Raw genomic sequence first — 13,770 nt, forward strand, 5'->3', positions numbered from 1 at the left:
ATTACCAGAATCATTGAGAATAGAGCTATCAATAATATATTTTCTTGATATGTTCAGAAGTTAATTAGAATGAAAGAGTTATGTAACATGACACATGATGGTGGTATGATCTACTGTGAACCATCATGTCCCATTAGAACTCAGCATGACTTACTGTAATATAATCATGTTGATCAAGTGTCATTATATTATACTAATTCATGCATCAGTTCCTAACATTACTTCAATAACATTCCTATTTTAAGCTCGAAAGTTTACAGAATATAGAAACTAACAGTTTCTATATGATGTAATACTGATAGCACGAAGAGATTAATGATTTCAGATAAGAATAGTTATGAAAATATATCTTCAAAAATATGGAGGATATTTATAATAAAAGATACGATAATATCTCGGAATATCTAAGATCAGAGAATGATAGAAACTATTGTCCGCAAGGGTTTAGAGTAAAGAGCAAGATATTCTCTAAAGATTTCAACGGATCCAGAATTATCTGGATTCTTTGAATATAGGGTATGGTCCTTGTATTTGTCCTTGTTCTCCTTCGTGGTTAGCTCAATCCGTTTTCCAGTTCCAACTTTTCTGAGCTTTTCCAACATACTATTCTTTATCATCAAGCTTCCAATGATTAAGGTCGTTTACGGTTGTCTATGGTTTCTGCTGCTTCATTCAGCTTTTTCAACATTCAGAGTATTGGTTTGTGACTGAGTGCTTTTCAGAATTTCAGAATGAGAGATCATAATTCTAAGAGATAAATGTCATACATATAACTGTTGATGTAGATATGCTGTAAGTTTTTAAAGTACTGATTGCTGATTCCTGGTAATTGTTATGGCAGTTCTCGTTACAAGATGCGGATGAGTGTATTTTAGGGTTTCAAGGAATAAATATGATGATTTGTCAGAGAGATTTAAGCCAAGAAGCAACGAGGTTGCTGGTACGTTTACTGCTAATGTAGTGAGATATAAACGGTTTTCCGGTATTGATGACAAAAGGGAACTTTTATATCAGGGTTATAATAAGCTAAACCGAGTGAAAAGTCGAAGTTGACTTGTTGGAGCTGTGACAAAATTTACTACTTTGAAAAAGGGATTATGAAGTTACTTTGGGTAATAATAATGCTAAAGGATCTAACACAGATACATGTTAAATGTTTACTCAGGTTCCGAGTATTTTCAGGTGCATAGCTATATGCATAACTCTTTCCTTCCGTAGATGAAGTGCGGTTGGTTCATCCTCTCGATTGAGATGTTTTCAAGAATTATGAAAGGTTTGAACGCAGATTGTAATTGTGATGATACGAATGGGGTTTAAAATGAAATCAAGTGGCAACTTGAAGATTTGTTTAGTTTCATATGTTATAATCAATATTTTAATTCATTTTAATTGTCCACTGTTGGTATTCCTCAATTGATTAGTCCACAGTTAGCTAGGAATAGTTAGCTAGGATTTTTTTAGCGTGGGTTCTTAACAAAATTTCTCATAGTTAATTTGTTTGTTTCTAACAAATTTTATTCCATCAAATGTTTTCTTCATTATGCCACCTGTTGGATTCTGATAGGTCAAAATCCAAATATGAAATTTGATTGAAAATGGTTATGCTGTGGTGAACGGATTCATATATCTGTGGATGTAAGTAGGATAGGAAATGACTGTTGAATCGGATTTGAAGAATGTACAGTATAACTAATTAATGTGAAATTCTAATTATTCCTCGGGTATTACCTACCCGTTAAAATATTTTCATCATTAACAGTTTGTACGGAAGAATTTTTAATCCCAATCTTTATGAAAATATATATACATATATATTTTCTTCAGATGTAATTATGGATTTAATGAGTCAATATTAGACTCATTTGATTTTCGATTTAAGTTAGAATACGTAATCTCTAAAACTATTAGGATCTACATATTCTTCGCAGAATATTGATGAAGTTATGGATCAATACTTCATCGTTAATTATCAGGATCCACATATTCTTCGTAGAATATTAATGAAGTTATGGTTCAATACTTCATTGTTAATTGTTGTTGGTACTCCTTGGTATTTATGATGCGTATGATGTTGATGTTCATGGGACAGATTGTGATGTTGAGGTGTGGGATGCGGATGTTGTTGGTGGTGGTGGTACTGTTGGTGCCAGTGATGTTGCTGAAGCTGGTACGTTTTACACCATCCTTTTCAAGGCTACAACTAGGGTGCGAAGCTCTTTGACTTCTTCTATTATTCCGGGATGATTGTCGGTAAGAACGAGCGAATGAATGAGGTTTAGAATTTTAGATAGAATATAATCATAGCGAGTTATTCAGGAAATGAGGGTGAAAATGGTGTTTCGGACTAGTTCACTGGTAAATGCTTCGGGTTCTTCGTCAAGAGGTGAATTCGGTTGGTGGAAGGGATCGCCTTCTTCGCGTCTCCATTGATTAAGTTGACTACGAATGCATCAGATGAATTGGGAATGGCTGATTGATTGATTCATTCTAGTGACATTGCTTTCAGAGCTTAGGTGAGTATCCATGTCGGAATAGCTGTCGGAATACTATCGGAATAGCTATCGAAATCTGAGGGACTCGAACTGGTTGAGGGATTCATCCCGTACAATCAGATGAAGGATTTTCGATAAGAAATAGATTATAGGATGTAGATTAGTACCCTGCAATACATAATTTACATATGCATATATAATACTAAAATCCCATAAGTTACGGAGGAATCTACAGAAAATGTCAGGCAAAGTTTATAATAACAGATACGCTAAGATATGAATTAGCAGATATGCTAAGATATGAATTTTGTCCATACACTAATCATGCAATCAATGCAGTAAAACGTGTCTAGACTAAGAATGATAAGCAAGTGATTCTCTGAGAATGATAAGCAGGTAATTTTTGACACAAAGTGATAAGCAAAACTTTTGACATGCAGACACGGTCGAAGTCCAGACTCACTAATGCATCCTAACGACTTATCAGTTAGACACACTAATGCAGAACCGGTTCGCTAAGACCACCGCTCTGATACCAACTGTGAAGACCCGTCCTAATCCATCCGGACGAAGTCCATATCGAATATAAACGTTTCACAACAGTGGATTACATCGCGAGGTACTTGACCTCTATATGATACATTTTACAAACATTGCATTCGTTTTTGAAAAGACAATTCTTCATTACATTGAAAGTTGACGGCATGCATACCATTTCATAATATATCTAACTATAATTGACTTAATAATGATCTTGATGAACTCAACGACTCGAATGCAACGTTTTTTGAAATATGTCATGAATGACTCCAAGTAATATCTCTAAGGTGAGCAAATGCACAGCGGAAGATTTCTTTCATACCTGAGAATAAACATGCTTTAAAGTGTCAACCAAAAGGTTGGTGAGTTCATTAGTTTAACATAAATAATCATTTCATAATTTTAATAGACCACAAGATTTCATATTTCCATTTCTCATAAACATACGTCCCATGCATAGAGACAAAAATATCATTCATATGGATTGAACACCTGGTAACCGACATTCACAATATGTATATAAGAATATCCCCAACATTCCGGGATCCTCCTTCGGACATGATATAAATTTCGAAGTACTAAAGCATCCGGTACTTTGGATGGGGCTTGTTGGGCCCGATAGATCTATCTTTAGAGTTCGCGTCAATTAGGGTGTCTGTTCCCTAATTCTTAGATTACCAGACTAATTAAGGGGCATATTCGGTTAAATAATCCAACCATAGAATGTAATTTCATTTACTTGTGTCTATTTCGTAAAACAGTTATAAAACAGCGCATGTATTCTCAGTCCCAAAAATATATATAAAAAGGGAGTAATGAAAACTCACCTAATGTATTTTGTAGTAAAAATAGATATGACTATATTGAACAACTGAACAATGCAGGGTTGGCCACGGATTCACGAACCTATATCAGTATTATATATCAGATAATATCATAAACGTATAATGGTAATAAATCAAATATTAATTATATAATATTTATAAAAGTTTTATGTTAAATTCCAACATATACTTTATTTATCTATTACATCCTTAATATATATATACTATGACATTATCATAATATTCAATTATTAATACTAAATTAGTGATTCTTTATTAAAATATTTTGATAATTTATTTATAACTTATATAATTTATTTATGTTTATATTATTAATACAGTGTTATATTTTAATGTTTATATTTGTTATATAATGTTTTAATTTATGTTTATATATATAAAATTTTATAATAATGTCTAATTAATATTATATCAATGTTCTGTAATATATATTACAATTTATTTTTTTATGAATATATTTAGTTAATATATAATAACTATATACATGTTATTAATAATATTATATGCAAATTTAAATAACATTAGCGTATTAAATATAATAATTTATAATATATTTTGAAATCTTTATATGGAATTCTTAATAATAATAATAATGGCTATCATAATAATACAAATTTTGGTGATAATTCTATTAGAAATGTTTATATTAATAATAATAATAATAATAATAATAATAATAATAATAATAATAATAATAATAATAATAATAATAATAATAATAATAATAATAATAATAATAATAAAACTTATACGCGTTTTTATGTGTCTGCCCAAATCAGATCAAGAAAACAGAATAAAATATTATGCAGAGAAAACGTATCACGATTGTTTTGGGTTTTTCTTTGGTTCTTCAACAGATCAATCAAAGATCATAAAGGTTTAATCGAGCATCGATTCAATATCATCATCATGCAGAGTCATCATCAAATCTTCATCGTTGTTCATCAATATCATCTGGTATGACGATTTATTTGGATTCGAAATTAGTTCTCATGATTTTAAGCTGCTTCAATTTGAATCATTTATCATATTGACGAATTAACTAGCCCTTCAATTTCACTTCTTACCGATGTAATGGGGTTACGGTGAAATTAGGGTTTTTGAACTTGACACCGATCGAATTAATTAGTTTAAAGATATGAGTCCATTAATTTGTTCATAAATTATACGGAGTATTTTAGATTTCTGATTAATTTGTAATATACATATATTTTTCTGTGTATTTACATATATTCATAATTTTTCATAATTTGTAGTTTGTATTTTAATTTCTTTGCAATTGATAACTTGTCTTGTTAAATTCAAGGTTTTAGTATCTTCATAGTTACAATGGCAATTGAGAAAATCAGATAAATAAGTGATCATACACACAGATTAAAATTGTACCAGCTCTCTCTCCTGGTCTTTTCTATTGCCCAGATCATCACCAATGGCAGAATCATACTTGTGCTATTGCCAAGGAAATATTTGCAGAGCTGGATCAGTAATTTTACACTCCATGGTATATTGTTCTTCTCTAACTCTTTCTCTAATTACGATTGTACAAATTGTGTTCTATTGTCATGTATCTCTTTGATTGATTGTGATTAATCTGAACCTGGGTTTTATGATTGTGGGTAATGATAACTAAATGGGTTTTTAGGAATGAAACAGAAAATAATTTAGAAAGTGGGTTGGTAATGGGAGATGGCAATTCTGTGGCTGTTTGATCTTCAATCAATAACAGGAACAATCACATCGGATTCTGTAGCAGTGACACGATGAGAAGGAGTAGAAAAATGTATCACAACAGTGTACAAAATGATAGCAGCAACAATGGAGAAGGTGGCAGTTTATGTGATCATAGTGGTGGTGAGATGGAGTTCGTTTTGAGTTGTTCTTGGATTGAAACAGAAAATCACTGCAGCAGCAGGTTGCAATTATGGTGATCAAACAGTTTGTATAGAGTGGTGGTGGTTTCAAGCATAACCGTAGCAGTCTTGAACAGTATAATGATGATGGTTGTTATCGGTTATCAACAGAGTCCAAATGTGTTTGTAAAAAAAAATTTGATGATGGTTCATGATTGATTGTTTATGAATATGGTAAAGATCTTTTATTTAGTATGTGTAGTAAATGTATATTCATATATATATATATATATATATATATATATATATATATATATATATATATATATATATATATATAGATTTATATATATCTATGATGGAGGATGGATAACAGAAAGGTGGATTAGAAGACACAAAAATCTTGAAAGTCAGATTATGATGCATTACTTTAAGTATTTAAATTAGAGAAAGGAATAGGGAGAGTAACAACTTGTATCGATGGATCCATTAAAGAAATAATTATTGAGATACAAAGTTGAGAATATGTTTTTGGTTTGGTCACATGCAAATAACTAATTACATTAATACAACAATAAAGGTACATTATGTGAATTATTGTTGGATCAATCGTCAACACGTGATTAGTCATTAGGTGAGAAGTATGTATTAGTAATTAATTAATATACCGTTTTCTATCTTTATGCATCAATTTAAACGGAGTACTACTTTTGCTATTATATATATATCATCTATCATTCCTAAAAAAAAGTATTATAATTATCATATATATATAACATAGAAAAACAAACTAACATTGATGTCTAACAAAATAGTTCATATAGTTATATTGTTTATATATTACACTTAATATTAATACACACATATTTATTTATAATTAATTGTTCGTGAATCGTCGGAAGTGGTCGAAGGGTATTTGCATAAAGGAATCAGTTCAAAATTATTGAGACATAACTTTACAGACTTTGCTTATCGTGTCGAAATCATATAAAGATTAAGTTTAAATTTGGTCGGAAATTCTCGGGTCATCACAGTCTGGTCGCGATGTTTGTGTTGACTTGACAGGGTCTTCTCCTTTGACACAGTCTGGGCTTTCTGACTTTGTCCCTGGACGTGCTGTGGTTGATGTGGCTCGTCGGAAGCGGGTCAAGTACGAATCTAGCTGTCAGGCGATTGGTTATGGTTTCATTCCTTTCTCATTTTCTTCCCTTGGGGAATTAGAGAAGGAGGCTGTTTCTTTGCTAAAGCGGGTTCAGAAGAGTTCGATAGGTCAAGATATTGGTGCCGGTGCTGCTGCTCATATTTTTACTAGGATAGGTTTTGCTATTGCTAGAGGTGTGGGGGCTCAGATTGTCTCTAGGCTTCCCACTAATTTTTTGTAAGTTTTAAAACTTTTAAGTTTATAATAATAATAATAATAATAATAATAATAATAATAATAATAATAATAATAATAATAATAATAATAATATAAATAATAATAATAATAATAATAATAATTGTAGTACTACTAATCATAATGATAATAATAATCATAAACATAATAAAAATCATAATCATAATCGTAATAATAGCACTAATAATAATAATAATAATAATAATAATAATAATAATAATAATAATAATAATAATAATAATAATAATAATAATAATAATAATAATAATAATAATAATAATAATAATAATAATAATAATAATAATAGTAATGATGATGATAATAATAATAATAATAATAATAATAATAATAATAGTAATAATAATAATAATTATAATTATAATAATTATAATAATTATAATAATAATAATAATAATAATAATATTAATAAAAATAATAATACAAATAATAATAATAATAATAATAATAATGATAATAATAATAATAATAATAATAATAATAATAATAATAATAATAATAATAATAATAATAATAATAATAATAATAATAATAATAATAATAATAATAATAATAATAATAAAAGTGATGATAAAAATACAAAACCTACTCGTCTATTCTAATTATAGTCCTCCACGCATTCCTATCAGAAGTCATGTCCTCGGTCAGTAGAAGCTCCTTCATATCGAGCTTTATTCTATCCTCCCACCTATGAATGGGTCTACCCCTTCTCCTTACGTCGTCAACTAAAAGTGTCTCGACTCTCCTAACGGGCGCAGTAAGAGGTCACCTTATCACATGCCCGAACCATCGTAGTCGTACTTCTCTTAGCTTGTCGACGATACTTCTAACTTCTAAGTGCTCCCTAAAAACACTATTTGGAATCATATCCATCATGGTTTTACCACACGTCCACCTAAGCATCCTCATCTCTACCACCTCTATCCTTCTCTCTTGCGCCTTCATCATTGGCCAACACTCCGATCCATATAACATGGCAGGTCTAATTGCCACCTTGAAGAATTTCCCTTTCAGCTTGAAGGGGATCTTCTTGTCGCACAAGACTCCAGTCGTTGCTCTCCACTTCATCCAACCTACCTTAATACGATGCAACACGTCTTCGTCTATTCTCCCCCGATTTGTGTAGCACCGAGCCTAGGTATCTAAACGAAGTTTGTAGATGCAAGATCTGGTATCCAATGCAGACGTTCACACCATCATCTTGTTCATCTCCGTTCCTATTGAAATGACACCTAAGATATTCCGTCTTATGTCTACTAATTTGCAGGCCATTCCTTTCTAAGGCCACCCTCCATTGCTCTAGTCTTCTATTAAGCTCATCCTTAGATTCCGAAACAAGCACAATATCATCGGCAAAAATTAGACACCAAGGGATACACCCCTGTATCCCTCGAGACAGTCCGTCAAGGATCAAAGTGAAAAGAAACGGGCTAAGGGCCGATCCCTGATGTAGGCCTACTTCTATTAGGAAAACTTCGGTATTTCCCACAGGCGTTCGAACGCAAGACTTCACTCCTTCGTACATATCTCTAATAATTCTAATATATCTACCCGGAATACCTCTATCATTAAGAGTCTTCCAAATCAAGTTTCGTGGAACTCAATCATAGGTCTTTTCCAAGTCTAAGAACACCATCTCTAAGTTCTTTTGCTTTTCTCTATACTTCTCCATAAGATTCCTAATAATATGGATATCCTCGATCGAAGAGCTCCCTGGCATGAAACCAAATTGATTCTCCGAAACATTCGTTTCGCGTCGAAGTCTAGTCTCAATCACTCTCTCCCAAAGCTTCATAGTATGACTGAGTAACTTTATACCTCTATAGTTACTACAAATTTGAGCATCCCCTTTATTCTTGTAGATAGGAATAGTCTCGCTGAATCTCCATTCCATAGGCATTTTAGAACTTCTAAACGTCTTATTGAAAAGGCAAGTCAACCACCTAACATCATCATCTCTAAGACACCGCCATGCCTCAATGGGGATCTGGTCCGGTCCTACAGCTCTATTTCTCCCTATCTTTCGTAGTGCCAATCTTACTTCCTCCTGGTTGATCCTATCACAGTCTATAGTGTTCAGGGATAGTCCTATATTAGAGTCGTGCCGATCTTCATGACATCCGGGTCTTCCCCTCACAAAGAGAGATGAGAAATACCCTTCCCATCTTTTCCTAATTTCGTCTTCCTTTACTAAAGTTTGACCTGCTTCGTTTTTGATAAACTTGATGTTATCTAGGTCTCTGCGTCTTCGCTCCCTAGCTTTGGCTATCTTGTAAATATCATTAGCTCCTTCTTTGGAGTCAAGCTTCCTATACAAATATTCATACGCCTTTTCTTTTGCGTAGGCTACAGCCTTCTTAGCTTCTCTTTTGGCTTCTCTATATCTCTCTTCCACCCTAGTTCTATCCGCAAGAGTCCCTTTCCTACAAGTGATGAGCTCCCTAATCCTTTGTTGCTTAAATGCAACTTTGCTTTGAACCTCATCACTAAGCCACCAAGATTCTCTATTAGACCTATGGCCTTTCGATGTTCCTACAGCCACACCTAAGGCTTCTTTGGCTACCTCTCTAATGGTGGTCGCTAGGAAATTCCACATCCGATCCGCATCATCATGAGCAACCATTTCCACTTCTGCATCAACTCTTTCTACGACCAGAGTTTTAAAGGTCTCTGCCTTCTCTCCGTTCAACTTCTTCCACAAGATTCTAGGTTGGACGGGCCTCACACTCTTGGTAACCCGTCTTTGGAGAACCAAATCCATGACCAACAATCTGTGTTGGGAGGAGCAGGTCAAGGCCTTTAGGACCTTACAGTCTCCACAAGTCCTAAGGTCCCCTTTTCGAAGCAACAAAAAGTCAATCTGGGTACTATGACCCCCACTATGGAAAGTTCTAGTTGGGCATCCATCTTCCTGAAGAAAGAATTCGCCACTACCAAATCGTGAGCGACAGCAAATTCGAGAATGGAGATCCCTTCCTCATTTCTAACTTCGTACCCAAAGCCCCCATGGACACCCACATAGCCCTCCGCATCAGTTCCTATATGCCCATTTAGATCCCCCCCCCCCAATAAGTAAACGATGGTCCGGAGGGCACATCCTTACAACCTCATCTAACGATTCCCAAAAGCATCTCTTTTCAGCTTCTCCTAGATCCGAATGGGGTGCGTACAAGCTAATGACCATGAAGGTTTCTTCCTGGATTACTAACCTAACCATCAAAATCCTATCGCTACGTCTACTTACATCTACAATATTATCCTTATAAGGCGGACCTATAAAGATTCCTACCTCGTTCCTAGCTACCCTAGACCTTGAGAACCACAACTTGTAGTCATTGATCTTTACCGCCCCTAAACCCTTCCATCTAGTCTCTTGGACACATAAAATTTCCACTTTACGGTTACGTAAAGTCTCGTCAAGTTCATACCGTTTGCTAGTCAGAGTACCTACATTCCAACTACCCACTCTAATCCTAACCGGCTTCGCTACCCTATTGCCGCTTCTAGGCCCTATACACCTACCCACCCCTGAGCTAGAAGGACATGACCTCAAGTAACCATGTGAACTTCTAGCATCTATCTTACCCTATCATGTGAGATCGAGAAAAAAATAAATAAATAAAATAAACAGATCAACTCAACCAAAATAAAAGACAACCAGAGCTAAAGGCAGTATAAAAAGAAATAATAAGTCAATAAGTAACCTAACCCAAAATCTAGCTTATAACAGATTAGAAGGAAAAATACTACAAGTATATAAAGAAATAAAAATTAGCAATCCTATAATCACCTCCTCTACCTAAAAGTATCTGATACTACGTATCTAAAATCTAATATATAGAAATAAATATATCGATTGCAACCACTAAAGTAGAACAAGAAACAGCTACAACTATTACCCAATAAATAAATATATAGTCTGTGTATACAAAACTACTTTGAAAAATGAAAACTAACAATATTTTTAGACTGTCAGAATATATTTCGTGTGTGCTAATTATTAGAGAAATCGTCTTTTTTTTTTTTTTTTTTTGCCATTGTCTTGATTTATTAAACTAATAAAAAAATGTCATATAAAATGTGAGAGGTTACTAGATTTGGAAGATAAAAAAGAAAATAAGATGTAGAACCAAATAATAGGGAGGAAGTTAGTGTCAATTTACAGGTATACCCTTTTATACATTAACTAACCACATAAATGCTTTAAAAATACTAACCAATGATCAACTAGACACATCACTCATATTTGTTCCTCCAAAAGTTATAAATAAAAATGTTCTCATTTCAATATATATATATATATATATATATATATATATATATATATATATATATATATATATATATATATATATATATATATATATTGATGTATCAACAGCGTGTGTGCAGTAGTGCTTAATTTGCTTTTCAACTTTTAAATTTATAAAAACTTTATTTTATACACTTTAACACCCTAACGAGCAACAAGACCCGATCAGAAGTAGTATTTTAGATTATCGTCCCAAGGGAGCGTAGATGCGTTATAAGTTGTTTATAGCTTAGCTCTTATTAAAGAACTAAGGATACATTTTTATGTCTTTTATGAGATAGATTCTTATCTCTTAGGAAAGAGATGATTTAAGATAAATAAAATAAAGCAATAAAGTAAAAGATTCAAATTAAACAATTATAAATAAAAGCAGCTACATAAACGAATAACTCATACGAGAATCATATTAGACAAGTTTCATAACTTATATTAACACAAATCAAGATAACAATCATAGACCAATTATTATCCCTAAGCAGGTTAAGACAAGTGTTGCATATCATTTAATAAGCAGGACTTAAAGCATATACTAGACATGTGATGTGCATGACTAATATCTCAATTCTTGGCATTTAATTCAATTACATGATACATGTCAACCTTATGATGCGGATCAACATGCAAATAGACTGACAAATTATATAAGCTATTAAACATCAAGCAGATCAACTCAAGTTACTAGCTGAAAGTCAATTACTACTTAGTTTTCATGTAATCATTAATTAAACACATCCAATCGAAGGTTCTTTGATTAAGCCTAACAATATCAAACTTTATTATATAAGTGTAATTCCAATTAAACAAGTTTATCACTATTATGCTGTTTAACTTAATTGCATGCAATTCAATTTAACAAGTTTGATGGACTAGATCTAAACAAGTAGCATGAATCGAATAATAGATCGTCGGATCAAGTACTAATCAACCCTAAAATCATGTTATCTAATCATTAAGCATGACAAACAAGCATATTAAGACATAACAGATTCGAAACAGTTTAAAAATTATCACAGAAACTCGACCACACATATCTGGAAAAGAACCAGAAACTGTACGGATGAAGCACTGAAGTCGGCGGCTTCCTTCCCATCAATCCGGCGGCTTGGGGTGAGGCCGGTGGCTTCATCTGATTCTCAGATGAAGTTCAATCTCCGTACAAGTAACCACTATGAACGTTTAGTTCATAGCAGAAGACGAACAGAAATGAATACAATAAATAAAATAAGTCAAACAATAAAATAAGGATAGAATCATACCTTAAAAAGAAGGTAGATGTAAAATAACTTGAATTAAAACTTGAATCTTGATTATAATGACTAAATCTAACCTAAGAGTTTAGAGAAAACCTTTAAAAAAATGACCTAACCGGAATTATTGAATTCTGAAAACTAATACATATGAAAACTGAGACCAGAGGCCTTTATTTATACTGTTCAGGAACGGTGGACAAGTCGGCAGCTTCAGAGGGAAGCCGGCGGCTTGCCTTAGGTCGGTGACTCCTTTCGCAAGTTAAACTTAATCCGCAAGCTAAAGCCTTTTTAGCCGTCATACTTAAGCCACTTCAGGAAATCCCGGCGGCTTCGTAGATTCGCCAAATCTTTTTTATTTTGTTTCCATTTTTGCTTGAACTTGATCAACAAGTTGAGAAACCGTGTCAATTAGGCCGGTAGCTTCAGTACCATGCCGGCGGCTTCCTCTGCCTTTTTCTTGATCAACAAGTTTTTTCAATTTTACGAAGATTCTGGAACATTCTGCACATGTGAACCCAAAGTCGGCGGCTTCATGGAACCCATGCCGGCGGCTTCATGTAGCCGTTCTGAAATTTGCTGTGTTTTTGATCCTGTTTGATACATAACTTTGATAAAATCATTAGAAATACCTTTTTCTCATTTTTACCCATTTTTGTGTATTTTAGTTTCAAAATGACTTTAAAATATCAAAATAACTCCTCAAAATGTATTCAAAACATGTATAATTTAGGAGTTATCATATATATATATAGGCTTCATTCACTCTAATGGGCCCAACAGTCACAGATGCTCCTTGTACGAAAACAGCAACCAAAATAATAACAGTGCAGCTTCACACCAAAGATCAAATCACCATCGATATTATTGGAAATCACAGGTCGAAATTATTACACTTGATAGAATATGAATACAACAAATACTATAAACAATAAAGACAGGAACACTTGAACAATTGAGCACTAATCAACATAATAAGTAGCAGCAGAAGTGATGAACAGAAACCCTAAAGTTAGGGTTGAATCATGATTGAGAATGGATGATCTTGGGCAGACAGCAACACGTCTATT

At 33.0% G+C, this 13,770-nt stretch overlaps 1 protein-coding gene across 1 annotated transcript; it reads right to left on the bottom strand.

Annotated features, from left to right (window-relative positions):
* Nucleotides 1-8,219: 8,219 nt before the first annotated feature.
* LOC139842017 (uncharacterized) lies at nt 8,220-8,666 on the bottom strand. The gene has a single exon (XM_071832198.1). It carries the CDS (start codon nt 8,664-8,666, stop codon nt 8,220-8,222), a length of 447 nt encoding a protein of 148 aa, XP_071688299.1.
* Nucleotides 8,667-13,770: the final 5,104 nt, after the last annotated feature.

This window comes from Rutidosis leptorrhynchoides, chromosome 4, assembly GCF_046630445.1.
Source record: "Rutidosis leptorrhynchoides isolate AG116_Rl617_1_P2 chromosome 4, CSIRO_AGI_Rlap_v1, whole genome shotgun sequence".
Lineage (NCBI taxonomy): Eukaryota > Viridiplantae > Streptophyta > Magnoliopsida > Asterales > Asteraceae > Rutidosis > Rutidosis leptorrhynchoides.